General features: G+C 34.3%; 4 protein-coding genes across 4 annotated transcripts; all 4 read left to right on the top strand.

Moving 5' to 3' along the window:
- Nucleotides 1-2,920: 2,920 nt before the first annotated feature.
- On the top strand, nt 2,921-3,900 carry LOC123212540 (oleosin H2-like). The gene has a single exon (XM_044631713.1). It carries the CDS (start codon nt 3,133-3,135, stop codon nt 3,679-3,681), a length of 549 nt encoding a protein of 182 aa, XP_044487648.1. The 5' UTR covers nt 2,921-3,132; the 3' UTR covers nt 3,682-3,900.
- Nucleotides 3,901-4,367: 467 nt separating this feature from the next.
- Nucleotides 4,368-6,757, top strand: LOC123210762 (probable serine/threonine-protein kinase PBL28). Its single transcript, XM_044629234.1, has 6 exons — nt 4,368-5,025; nt 5,639-5,772; nt 5,876-5,935; nt 6,045-6,150; nt 6,358-6,509; nt 6,656-6,757. Exons 1-6 carry the CDS (start codon nt 4,368-4,370, stop codon nt 6,755-6,757), a joined length of 1,212 nt encoding a protein of 403 aa, XP_044485169.1.
- Nucleotides 6,758-6,914: 157 nt separating this feature from the next.
- Nucleotides 6,915-7,600, top strand: LOC123210759 (lysM domain receptor-like kinase 3). Its single transcript, XM_044629231.1, has 3 exons — nt 6,915-7,034; nt 7,261-7,359; nt 7,433-7,600. Exons 1-3 carry the CDS (start codon nt 6,915-6,917, stop codon nt 7,598-7,600), a joined length of 387 nt encoding a protein of 128 aa, XP_044485166.1.
- A 1,561-nt stretch (nt 7,601-9,161) lies between these two features.
- On the top strand, nt 9,162-13,259 carry LOC123210311 (AP-1 complex subunit mu-2-like). Its single transcript, XM_044628586.1, has 11 exons — nt 9,162-9,508; nt 9,781-9,927; nt 10,026-10,088; nt 10,158-10,334; nt 10,413-10,516; nt 11,026-11,133; nt 11,225-11,321; nt 11,522-11,619; nt 12,253-12,394; nt 12,518-12,640; nt 12,825-13,259. Exons 1-11 carry the CDS (start codon nt 9,380-9,382, stop codon nt 12,921-12,923), a joined length of 1,287 nt encoding a protein of 428 aa, XP_044484521.1. The 5' UTR covers nt 9,162-9,379; the 3' UTR covers nt 12,924-13,259.
- Nucleotides 13,260-13,871: the final 612 nt, after the last annotated feature.

Here is a 13,871-nt window from a genome sequence, read left to right as displayed (position 1 = left end):
TCACTTTTACCAATTGTTGTGTACCTTTAACATTGACATCTCCTTCAAAGACTTTGTAATTGAATTTGAATATAGAAAATAAATTGTCCAAATCTTAAGTCTTTGAAAAGCGCTACCCTTAACTCCTCCAAACTCCCACCTCTTACATTTGCCAAACTCCAAAAGAATGACTTCATCAAACTAAGAGAGTGTACATTGTTTTCGATAAAACTAATAAGAGAAAACAACCACAAAGAGTCAATGAAATTGAGAAGTCTATCTCTCTTTCTCATCTTATCCTCTTTTGTCTCTATTTCTCTACATTCAGTGTTCGACATTATAATCACTAGTTTCATGCATAGTATCATAAATATGATTTTAATTGGTGTTCATTAAAATCATCTTCCTTCCTTCTCTCCTTTTCCCTCTCTCTTCCTTCACGATTGTTCCTTGACAACACCACCATCAGTGTCGTGCATAATACAATAAAATAGTATTTTAATTGGTGGCCATAGAGGTCATTGATCTCCTCTTCTCCCTCTCTTCTTCGACCAAATATTTTTTCATTTTTTAGGACTTTAGGAAATCAAAATAACTATTATATCATTCTATAGTTAATTTTATATTAACAAAATTAGGTTTTAAGTGAAAATATCATTTATGTATTCTATGACCGAAAAATCTTAAAAACAATCACCCTTTTTATATATATATATTAATGTGTGCTTCATGGGACAAAGCATATTGCTGAAGTAAATATTTATTTGTTGGATCTTGTAAATACAAACACATTGTTAAACAACTTAAACCTAATCTTGTGTGTGATATTTTAAGAAATAAAGATGTTCAAACTTCAAATAGATGATTACCGAACAGTCGGTCTTATCTGGAAAAAATGTTATGCCTCGAATTTGGTGCCACAAATGCATCCTGACCAAAAACGGTTGTCATATAACTCATTGAAACTTGAAAGGTACATGAATTTCACAACTTCTAGATGAACGTACAATCTCTCCAATTTCAATAAGAAAGAAGCAATAACCCAAATGATATAAGTATAAACTATACTTCAGTAGTTGGGTTAACAAAATTAATTATAAAATCAACAAGAACCCTAACACTGACATGCATGCACCTACCGATGTGAGCCTTAAAATTGAAGCATGCCACATGCACAAAGTTCAGAAAAAGTTAATGAATGTAATTGGCAAAAATATTCCGATTATGATGTTTACATAAACTAAGCATAAAGAAATTCTATGGTCAGATTTCCAATGATGATGATCATGATGGTGACCATGGGTATGATATGTTAAAAAAACAGGAAGATTATGAATAAAATAGTAGCACTTTGTTGATACATATTCTGTCTTTAAGCAATGATTTATAAAGAAGATTTATGGGATTATGATAATAGGAAAATGGAAGAGTAAAAATCCAGGAAGATATGGGGGAGAATGAAAGAATAAGTTTGGATATAGTGTTGGCCCCTGCAATCTTTGAAGATAGAGGAGAAGGAATACCATCTCCTATCATGTGTTCACAAAGTGGTGTTCTCTCAAATGGCCTGGTTTTGACTTGTTAAAGTGATCCTTGTCAATAAAGCTGCACCATTAGTATTGTTATTACTATTAAATATTAATAATATATTAACAAAAAATGCGAGTCCCTGCAGTGCTATTTCTTTCTTTTTTACTTTATAAGGGATTCACTGGTCACTGCAACCTGCATCGATGCGGCGTCTGCACTTTATTTACAATGACAGTGAGGAAGCCGAAAGTCAATTCTTGATTTTTTCCACCATTAGTTTAGTTGCTCAGCCTTGCTTTCATAATGGGCCTGTTAGCCCATATCAACTTGATCAAACTTCCTTTTATTAGTTTTGATTTTGGTTTTGGTGTTGTAGCGTTGGATCTTTTACAGCGCTCCAAGTCAATCCCATGTATTATTGTACCAACGTTTGGTGTTGTATTGGAGTGGAGACGATGGAATTTTTTTGGAGGATTGGGCCATGGAAAGTTTACCTGGATTAAGGCTATTCTTGATGGAGATAGTTCTTAATTGTGCTTGTCCTACCCATTTTGGATTTCTATGCGAACCCGTGATTGTCACTGAGAAAGCAGCATATGAATCGAATGGAGACTAAGTACCCTCCGTTTGAGTTTAATTTAGATAAAATATACTTTGATTCACGTTCATTGAATCAAAATTAAGGATGATTTAAGTTTAGTTTAAATAAGAATAATTTAATTTAAGTTTATGGTTCAATTTTTTTGATTTAATATAAGATTTAAGATGTAAAACAATATTATTTTAACATAATTTGAATAGAATGAGAAATTAAATTTAAATTTAATCAAGTTATCTATCCAAGTCAGGAGTTAAACAGTACCAAACATGAATTAGAAATAGTTCAATTTGGTTTAAAAAACTGATTAACGTCTTAACTCGAACTTGACTAAAATTCAAGCTATATAAATTTGAGATGAGCTTAACTAAACTAGATTTCAAGCTCACTACTTATTTTCTAAATGGATTATATATATTTTATAATGAAATACACTTAGGGACGTTTGGTGGGATAAATATTTTATTATCAAAATTGAAAAATTATCTTGAAAAATATTTAAGAATCATTGAGTATAAATTATTACTATATTTGATAAAATTTAATAAAAATAAATAAGTATAAATAATTATTGTGTTTGATTAAAGATAAAAAAGAATATCAATATATTATTTTACTTAAATACACTTAGATTTAATAATTCTAAAATATTTTTTATATTATTTATTGTATTAATTAAAAATAAAATTATTTTTATCTTAAAAAATTAATAAATAAAAATATAATTATAATAAAATAAGATTGCCTTAAACATTTTTTAATACCTAAAATAAAACTGTTAACTGATATTAACTTCCTGTTCATTTTCTGAGGCATTCAAAAAGCTCCAAAAACTGCATTGCGGTTGCACCGAGCCCAGTATTATCAACAAAAGGGAGAAATTTTCGTGCGAATATCCACTTTTTTTTTTTGACTGGCTGTGTTCTCATTTTAGCCGTGTAAACCGTCAACTCCTCCATAAAATACACATCTCAATCTTATCGCCTCCATTTCTTTTTGTCACTCATAATCAGAAACTGTTCTTAATGGCTGACCACCGCCAAACTCACCACCAGCAATACCATTATCCACACCACTATGACCACCGCCAACACCAGCAGTACCACCCAGGTGAAGCCTTCAAAGGCATGTTTCCTGTAAGGGCTCCATCAAAAACTCAAGTTCTTACATTTGTCACTTTTCTACCCGTTGGTGGCACTCTTCTTCTCCTCGCTGGTCTCACTCTGGAGGCAACACTCATCGGCCTAGCTATCACCACACTGCTTTTCGTAATCTTCAGCCCCGTTTTGGTCCCTACAGCGTTCGTCATTGGCTTGGCTATCACTGGTTTCTTAACATCAGGAGCCTTTGGAATCACCGCTCTCTCTGCCTTGTCTTGGATGGCTAATCCTCTTCGGAGAATGCGGGTCCCCGAACAGATGGAGCATCTGAAGCGGCTCGCTCAGCAAACTGCCGGCCAAGTAGGTCAAATGAATAGAGAAACGGCGCAGACGGCCTATGCCAAGGCCCAGCAAACTGAAGGGCAGCTAAGGATCATATTCAAAAGGAAAAACTGGAAAGGAAATAGATACTAATAGAGACACGAAGGGAGTAGTGAAAACATAAGCTTGCGGTTACAAAAATGGTGTGCAAGGCCTTAAGATCCAGTGGGCCGAATCGGGTCATTGTCTTCTACGTTGTTTTAGAGGTAAAGTTTGTAATGCTAGTGTGGCAAAAACTGTAATTAAGGACGCTGTTGAATGCAATGTTGTTCTTTCTGTACTATTTGTTTATATGCTTTTAAGTTGTTCTGTGTGTAGGAATCACTTACTCTCTTAATAAACTTCTGTTTCTAAGTAGATAAGGGGAAAATATGTGAAATAGAAGGGGAAAATGACCGCTAATCATGAATTATCAACTGAGGAGAAAAGGATGGAATGTGATAATAAAACTCCATGAGCATCCGGACACTGTCCTCCATACATACTTAATGAAACCATGAAGAAGACAAGGAGAAGATTAAGAAGTTTCCGTCAGCACATCAAAGGAAGTTCAATGCAAAACTGGTTGATTATTAAGGCAGCATGCCGCCCTGGAAAGGGACTTTTGTTTTGTTGTAATCGGAATGAGAAAGAACAAACAACAAGAAGAGGAAGTCATGTCCATTTAGCACAAGTTGTTTGAAAGCATTCAATTTCAACATATTTGGCTCAATCAGCTAAAATAATTTTATCACTTTGACATATTATATCTGCAAATTATTCATTTTGCAATCAGAGAGATGACTTCCTCAAACCACCAACTTTACCTCTTTCTTCTCATCTCATTCTTGATCGCTGTCTTTAGAAGTGTTCTCTCATCCAATGTCTTCATCGAATCAGCAATATACCCTTTTGACTGCTCTAATCACATTCAGACTTGTAATTCATATGCATATCACATCTCCAGAGGCTACTCAATTGAACATATAGCCTCCTTCTACTCGGTGAACACATCTGATATTACCCCCATATCCCATGGCCTCAAACAAGACTATCTTGTTTCGGTCCCCTGCAGTTGCAAAGATGTAAATGGAACCCGCGGATACTTCTATGATATCATTTATGAAGTGCTATCAGGTGACACATTTTCTAATGTCTCTGATGTGTTCTATAGTGGTCAAGCTTGGGAGGTTGCAGGAGTAGAGAAGCAATTTGTTACTGGAAACAGGATCACAATACACCTTGTATGTGGATGCGTAGAAGTGGAATCTCAAGAGGTGGTGACATATACAGTTCAAGAGCAAGATACTTTATCAGATATTGCTGAACTTCTGTCATCTGAAGTCAGTGAGATTGAGAAACTAAATGTGAGATTGACTCAAGATCCAAGTTTTATAGATGTTGGATGGGTGCTATTTGTGCCAAGACAGAAAAGAGGATTTCAAGACCGGAGGCAAGGTCAGCTATTTTTCCTCTCTATACTATTCTTAACTGCAAGATAAACTTCAAATATCTGCCAGTTTTACCATAGTTTAGAGATGAATTCTGTTCTGATGTAGAAGAAAACTAACCTTTTTCTCATTCATCAAACTAGGAAAAGCACACAAGTTGACAATAATTGCAAGCCTACTGTCAGCAGCTGCTTTGTTTTCAGTATGTGCATTAATTGTATTCCTCCTGAGAAAAAAGAAAAACCTTGAAAGCGGAGAAGAAGATCCAAACGCTGGCACTAAAATTCTACATGCAAGGAAAAACTCCCTGCAGCAACGCCTTCACGAACAAGACATTGAAGGTTAGATAAATTTCAACTGGGTTTGGGCATCCAACAGCTCAGATGAATTATAGACATAGATCATTACGTGTACAAGAAGTTTGGCACAAACCCAAAATAGTCTGCTAAAAACAATTCGACAAGCTAATTTAATTTAGATACTGAGCAACAAATTTAACCAGTTCATGATTTCTTTAATCAGTACCAAACGCACGAAATCAGATAATTAGGAGACATAAATTGAGAATGACTTGAATCAAGTTAAAGATGGCTTATTTGAAGCAAAATTGCTTGATGCAGCGACTTTTGAATCTGAAAGACCAGTCATTTATAGTGTTAAGGAGATTGATGACGCCACATGTAACTTTGACGACAGCATGAAAATTGGAGAGGGTGGCTATGGTAGTGTATATGTTGGCACTTTAAAAGAACGGGTATGGTAATTCTACTTATTTTCAAGTTCGTTTTTAGGGTTTAACCAAACTGAAATTTCATCAGTTCCAAACTTAAGAGTGAGACCTTGGATAAATGTAACAGGAAGTAGCAATCAAGAAAATGAAATCTAGCAGGTCAAAGGAATTTCTTTCAGAGCTGAAAGTATTGTGCAAGATAAATCACATTAATGTGGTAAGAAGTAACCTTGAACAATGAACCTCCATATGTGAAATAAGGTATTTTAATCCTACTGACCAGGCTTATTAATTAGGTGGAGCTGCTAGGATATGCAAGCAGCGACAACCACTTCTATTTGATATACGAGTATGTTCAGAATGGATCACTCAATGATCATCTTCATGACCCCCAGTTGAAAGGTACTTCTGCAATCAATTAATTCAGCATCAGTGCACCTCAAAACATGTTTTATAGATGTGTGAGTGCTGCATATTCAATGATTAACCTTATGAACATACTATTAGATTTTTCTTCAAGTACTACTGGAAGAAAGAACAGTGACACTTAACTGTACAACAGTAAAGTTTATTCTTCTTTACTTCTTATGCACAAGTAATTTTTATTAGGTCGATCACCCCTTTCATGGATTGAAAGAGTCCGTATCGCACTCGATGCAGCAAAAGGGATTGAATATATTCATGATTACACAAAAGCACGCTATGTGCACCGTGATATAAAAACAAGTAACATTCTACTTGATCATAGACTAAGAGCCAAGGTACTTTTTAATTTTATGGATCCATGGCAGTAGTGATTGTGCACATGTACAACTGTTTCAATTCTATTTGTAGTGCCTGCTCTTTCACATACTTCCAGCCATATAAAGCATTCCTGGAATCAAATTAGCTTAGGCTATTTCCATAGGTAGCAGATTTTGGACTGGCAAGGCTAGTAGAAAGATCAAATGAAGAAGATTTTGTAGCAACACAACTGGTTGGAACACCAGGTTATATTGCTCCTGAGTAAGTTATGAGCTCCTTTTCATCATTCTTGTATGTAAAGTAAATTAACCATTATCTGAAATTGAAGAGCAGAATTTAAACAAGCAAATGTCTATATACATATGTTTTTTTAGTAAACTTACCATCACCAGCTCTTTGCAAGAATCGTGCGTGAGCTACAAATGACATCCAAAACCGATGTGTTTGCATTCGGAGTAGTTCTTGCAGAGCTTGTAACTGGTCAGCGTGCGCTCACTCGTGACAAAAAGGAACCAAACAAATTGAAGTCGTTGATCTTAGTTGTAAGTTAAAATTCAAACAATCTCATCAATATTTTCTCTATAATGCAGAGTAGTGACTAAAACCTAAATAAAACATGACAATTTACCATCCTAGTGTTCTGCTGCCTAATTCAAGCTAATAACTGTAACTACAATCTACAATTAGATTAATGAATTGCCCAAAATTTAATGGGTCATGTGTAATTTCACTAACATTGCTGCTTTTTTGTGACCAAAACATGATTAGATAAACACAGTATTCAGACATCAAAACTCAGAAGCTGCTTTGGAAGCTGAAATAGACCCTAACCTGAGAGGAAACTATCCCATGGAGCAAGTCTACAAGGTTAGTCAATAATGTGACAATACCTATGAATAGATTATCATAAGCCCTTGATTTAACTTCTTACCTTGTACAGATGGCAGAATTATCTAAAAATTGTTTCAGCGAAGAAGCAGCAGAGAGACCAGAGATGCGGGAAATAGTACAGACATTATCCCAGATCTTGACGCCCTCTATAGAATGGCAAGCCTCCCTTAGAGAGACTAGCCAGGTTTTCACAGGCTTGTTTAATGGAAAATGGTAAACAATGATTAACTCATCAGCTTCTCAATTTTAAAAGCAATGTACTTGTATTCTACAAAAAAAAATAATAAAGAACTGTTTGAACCACTGCATTGTAAGAATTTTCCTTAGATAACTGTGGACAAGCTGGTATTTGCATAGTACTTCCTCTCTGTGTTGTATGAACAATAAAATTATTTGAGTATACAAAAGAATATATATATATATATATATATATATATATATATATAATAACAAGTATGTGTATTTGAAGTGAGTATAAATTTTTTTTATACAATATTAAGTAATTATAATTTTCTTTTTAAGTAAATGTATAAATAAAAGAAAGACACAAAACAATTTAAGTTCCTCCTATCTTATTACCTCCGCGAATGCAAGATGGGGGATAAGACAGCATAAATAAAATTATATACAAAGTTACACTAGAGCCCTTGAGGCAAAACCTAAAAACAATAATAACACAAAAAACCAGCCAAGAGCAGCGCAAGAAATTACACCCAGGGCGAACACATAACAAGCAACTAGTCCTCAGCTCCATATTTCAGCACTAACACTAAAACAACCAATGCAGCAGCTTGCAAACAGCTATAAAAAAACGGTGCAGATACAATGCAAGCAAGCTCTGGATACAACCAGCTCCAAAACAGCAGCAGATAAGTTGCTTCTGAAGGTGCTTGGGCTGGAGAATCAGCATCAGACGGGCAAAGACATTCTGTTCCAGCAGGTAAAAATAGAGCTTGCTTTTTCTGGACATGACATGAAGCATGTGTCCAGATTGGGCAAAACACCAGACCACAAAACTGGGTAGAAGGTCAGATTAATAAACTAGCAGCCTATAACTATTTCGATCCAAAATTAGGAGTCTCGGCCCTCCCTAATAGAAATGAGGAAGTGAATAAGGATGAAAAAAATTTCTGTAATCAGGGACGGGCCACAGATAGAAATACATGTGTCCCCTCCCTGTCTTGCCCCATCCCGTCTCGTCCCCTCCCGTCCCATCTTATCTCGGTCTTTTTATATTAATATATTTATTTAAAATACAAACATATTTTTATAGTTTTAGATCATTTATATTTTCTTAGTTTATTTAGATTTTTGTTGTGTATATTAAAGTGATTTATATATGATATTTGTGATATTTAAAATAGTTGATTGATTTTAATTTTACTTAATTTTATTATTTAATATATTTATATTATGTTCAAAGAATATAAAAAGAGAACTTTTTTTACCAGTACAGAAAAAGATTTTTTTCCTATGAAGATAAGAATGAAATTTTTCTAGAGAAAGAACAAAGAGTTTTTGTATTGACACAAGTCAAGAAAGGACATTAATATCCTCTGCAAATACGGAAATGGAGACAGGAATAGGAATTCCCTTGCTACTTCTCTCTGTTACCATCCCTCTCTACCTCGCAGCCAATGAATAATTAGATATTATTCGTTATGAAGATCAATTGACTGCCCTCATTTTTATAACTGAATTAATATAAAATAATTCAGCCCAGGAAAAACAAAATGATACAAAAGAAGATATGGGCTTCGTTTTGGTGAAGAGAATACAAGCCTGCCCAAATAAACATTTCGTCTGAACTGGTTAGCACGTGCGCGGCAGAAACTATAAAAATATTTTCTAACAGAATTTAAGAAAGAAAGAAAGAATTTTTAGTAACGCATTATAGCTTTGTTAAATTCCTATTGTCAATCCGGATTCGTGTCTGCAACTCGGATCTGGTGCGTGTTTACCTGCGTGATCATTCGCCGGTGAACCTCCTCATCAAATGGCTGGCGCCGCCTCGGCGCTTTTCCTTCTTGACATTAAAGGACGTGTCTTGATTTGGCGTGATTATCGCGGCGATGTCTCTGCTATTCAAGCCGAGCGCTTCTTCACCAAGCTCATCGAGAAAGAGGTAAGATAGTGTTTATGTATCCGTCTTGGTTCGATTTAATTTAGAGTTTAATATCTTGTGAATGGAAACGCAGTTTAATTGATTTCCTGTAACTGTGCTTGATCTGTAATCGATATACAGTTTCTGTACGTGGTGAATATCTTTCTAATGTCGTTTCAGTGAAGAGTTTCGTGGATTCTTAGTTTTTTTTTTTAATTGTAGGTTTAAGAAACAGAAAGTAGTGACTGTTATACAGAGTTTGCTAACTGAATTTCGAATTTGATCTGGTTTAGGGTGATCCAGAGTCACAAGATCCTGTGGTGTATGACAATGGTGTGTCATACATGTTTATTCAACACAACAATGTTTACTTGATGGCTGCGTCAAGGCAGAATTGCAATGCTGCCAGTATTCTGCTATTTTTGCATCGTTTAGTTGATGTAAGAGCTCTCTTTTGTGTTTATTGTTAACAAATTATACTTTATCATACAGAAATGTGCACTTCGTTTTTTTTCACTTAATGTTTTTCTATATGCAGGTGTTTAAGCATTATTTTGAAGAATTGGAGGAGGAATCTTTGAGAGATAATTTTGTGGTTGTGGTAAGAATGTGATGGTTCCTTTTCATAAATGAATGTCGACATATAACTAATGTTTTGTCTATTTGGCAGTATGAGTTGCTTGATGAAATAATGGACTTCGGTTTCCCACAATTCACCGAGGCTAAGATTCTGAGTGAGTTTATCAAGACTGATGCCTATAGGATGGAAGTTACACAGCGTCCTCCCATGGCTGTGACAAATGCAGTATCATGGCGCAGTGAAGGGATATTGTATAAGAAAAATGAAGTAGGTCATCCCTCTTAGAAATATATTGTGAATGAATTGAGTTTTATGTTTATGGAAGCTTTATTCTTGTTTAATAAGGTTTTTCTGGATGTGGTGGAAAGTGTCAATATACTTGTGAACAGCAATGGGCAAATTATACGATCTGATGTTGTTGGGGCTTTAAAGATGAGAACAAATTTGAGGTACTTGATTATGTTCCCTTTCAGTTAATGATTTAAAATATAGCATAGATTTTAGGGGATGAGTTTTAAAGAATTTTTTGTTGCTTATAAAATTATGTAATATCTTGTGGTTTATTTCATACACTTTATGATTTGCAAATACGACAACTTATCTTATAATCTGAGAACCGCTATGGTTGTGAATTACAATGCCCATGCTAAGTAGCATTGCCATTTGGGCAGACTGGGTTGGTCTGGAGATCAATCCATGCTACTCTGGGTGACATTCACTTGATACTTATGCAACCCTACCCAGGGTTTATGTGGAGCGTCTTGTCTGATGTGTAACTTGTGCTCTATATTTCTTAGTTGGGGTTAAGCTTAGCATATTTATTAAATATAATTCCCTAAGATCTTTAGGTTTCCTGCTAAGGTAACTGGGATGACTTTTGCCCAATTTCTTGATTCATTATTTTTGTGTTTTTCTTCCCTTTTCCTTTTTTAATGTTCCAATGCTTCATTTGCTGTAGTGGCATGCCTGAGTGTAAACTCGGCCTAAATGATAGAGTACTACTGGAGGCCCAAGGTCGAGCAACCAAAGGGAAAGCCATTGATCTGGATGATATCAAGTTTCATCAGTATGCTGTCTTGTAGTTTTAGTTATCTTTTTTATCCTAAATTTATTACTTCTTGTTGATTACTAAATGTTTTATAACAATCTTGTGTTAGGTGCGTACGCTTGGCACGTTTTGAAACTGATAGGACAATATCCTTCATTCCCCCTGATGGATCCTTTGATCTCATGACATACAGACTCACTACCCAGGTTCACCTTACTTTTTAAATGTCATGTAATTTATCATGTTTTCAATAGCCTTTTTCATTCTTTACCTCTAATGGGTAAGTTGGACTGGGAGTTTGTTGGCTTGCATCATATCTAAACACAAAACCCCAACTATGATGTCAAACTGTATTTAGATTAACTCAATCGAAAAGCCTCTAAGCTCAATTCTTATGAGTTTTCAGGTGAAACCTCTCATTTGGGTGGAAGCTCAAGTTGAAAGGCATTCTAGAAGTCGTATTGAAATCATGGTAAAAGCACGGAGCCAGTTTAAGGAGCGCAGGTAAAATATTTTTATCTTAGTGATATCTATAGTACCAATTTACTTGAGAGACAGAAAGAAATAGAGATGATTTTTTAGAAAAGATCCTGAATTTCAATTTCACGAATTCATTATTGGTTACTTTTAATGGCCTCAATGTTTATTTTCTTTTATACTATTTTGAGAGGGATTGTTTTTGAATTGTTTAAAAAAGATATTCTGCTAATGGCATTTACAAAGTTTGTTCTTTTCCATTCGAATAATTGAAAGCTATCAATTAATTTTAGATACTTCTTGATGAGGGGATTTAGTCTACATAAACAATGGATGCAAAATTTTGCTTTTTAAATAGAATTTGAAATGCCAAAAGATTTGCAAACCAGTGAATTTAAAACATTCTTGTTTATAACTTATTTAGTTTGCACTGTATATTAAGAAGGGTCACTTCCAGAAATTTTATTGAATTTACGGGTTACATTTCTTTTGTGGCAATATCCTTTTGTCTTAGGTTCTATTGTAAATAATGGATAGGGCTGTGGTGTGCCTGTGCTGTGAATTGTTTCCTTTGTGCAGGTATTTGATATTTAAATTGTTAGAGTTAAATTGAGGGGACCATTATTTTATTATCTGAATTCTTCACTGGTTCTGCATCAGCACTGCTGCAAATGTTGAAATTGAGTTGCCTGTACCATCTGATTCTACAAATCCTATTGTTCGGACATCAATGGGGTCAGCAGCATATGCTCCTGAGAATGATGCTTTGGTCTGGAAGATTAGATCTTTTCCGGGTAATAGGGTAAGATTCGGTTTATGTCAGTTTCTGTTGAATGTCAGCATGCCATGTGTATCTGACAACTTTGTTTACTTGGTCTTAAGTTACTCACATCATTTTAACTATGTTGCCAATTTAACTGTCTAGGAGTATATGTTGAGGGCAGAGTTCAGTCTTCCTAGTATAACAGCTGAAGAAGCAACTCCTGAGAGAAAGGCTCCCGTCCGTGTTAAGTTTGAGATACCATATTTTACCGTCTCAGGGATTCAGGTATGTGTACCAAACACCTTTTGGATCATAGATTATGAAAATGTGTATGGGAGAAACTACAAAAACCCAAACTCACTCTTAGAAGAAGCAGTTTCGTGCAAATATATATTTGATAATGTATCTCCTTATCTGAAAGTTAGTCTGATATCTACTGATTTGGCAATTTAACATTTGTCTTCACTAGGTTCGATACTTAAAGATCATTGAAAAATCCGGATATGTGGCTCTTCCATGGGTGAGATACATAACAGTGGCTGGTGAATATGAATTAAGACTAACGTAAAGGTCCAAAAATGTAACTCCTATTTGAATCTCGTAAATATATCACGTATGGCCTGGCAATTGCACGGTGGCAAAGCCTTTCACTTGAGATTTGTTTTTTCGGTCCCCGCAGAATTTTGGTTATCAGTAGTAAGGTCTTTGTTTTCGTTATTTTAATCTTAAACACTATGCTTTAATTATGTAACATTTGTTTTGGGGTATACTGATCTCCCAAAAAGTTTGTCCAATTATTTTCTGCGGGAACAAATAATGTCTGTTGTAAAATTGAGGAGAGGGTGCCTTCTTATATTTTTTCTGATATTTTGCTTAAGGTTTCAAGAATTTGTGTTTGTAACAATTTTTTTTTTTTTTATATATATAATTAAGAGGTGATCAGATTTATTATTTATTTTATGAAAAGCCTGAAGATATTGTATATGTAATATTATTTTTCTAACGTTTTATTTTATCCAATAAGATTTCGATTAATGTAAATTCGTTCACAATTATAAGAAAGTATTCAAAATTCTCTTTTAAATATTTCCTCGGTATTATGAACGAATTTTTAATTATAAGTTTTATTGGAGAATTTAAATTATGTAGTCATCGCTTGCTAGTAAATTGTACCTAAAAAAAGATTATTTCTCAAATAAGTTTTGATATATTTTTAAAGTTCTATTTATGAGGTTTAAAAAGTTCAAAGTGTCACTTATGGATTAATTTTCATTAAATTTTTTTTATTAAAGGTAGAAAAAAAATCGTCATTTTACTAATAATACTAAAAATGTATAAATTTAATATATTTTTCTCTTTAAGTTTTAAAAACTAATTTTACTTTTATTTAAAATCTTCTAACTTTGAAAAGTGACATTTTTCTTTTTAAATTTTTTCTTCACTCCTCCGACGACTATCTTCGACGTCAATGACCTCCCTTTTTCATCTTAAACCAATGGCTAGCATAGAAAAAGTG

The sequence above is a fragment of the Mangifera indica genome, chromosome 3, assembly GCF_011075055.1.
Source record: "Mangifera indica cultivar Alphonso chromosome 3, CATAS_Mindica_2.1, whole genome shotgun sequence".
Classification (NCBI taxonomy): Eukaryota; Viridiplantae; Streptophyta; class Magnoliopsida; order Sapindales; family Anacardiaceae; genus Mangifera; species Mangifera indica.
Note: the sequence above shows the minus strand (reverse complement) of the source record. Positions and strands in the feature narration are given on the sequence as shown.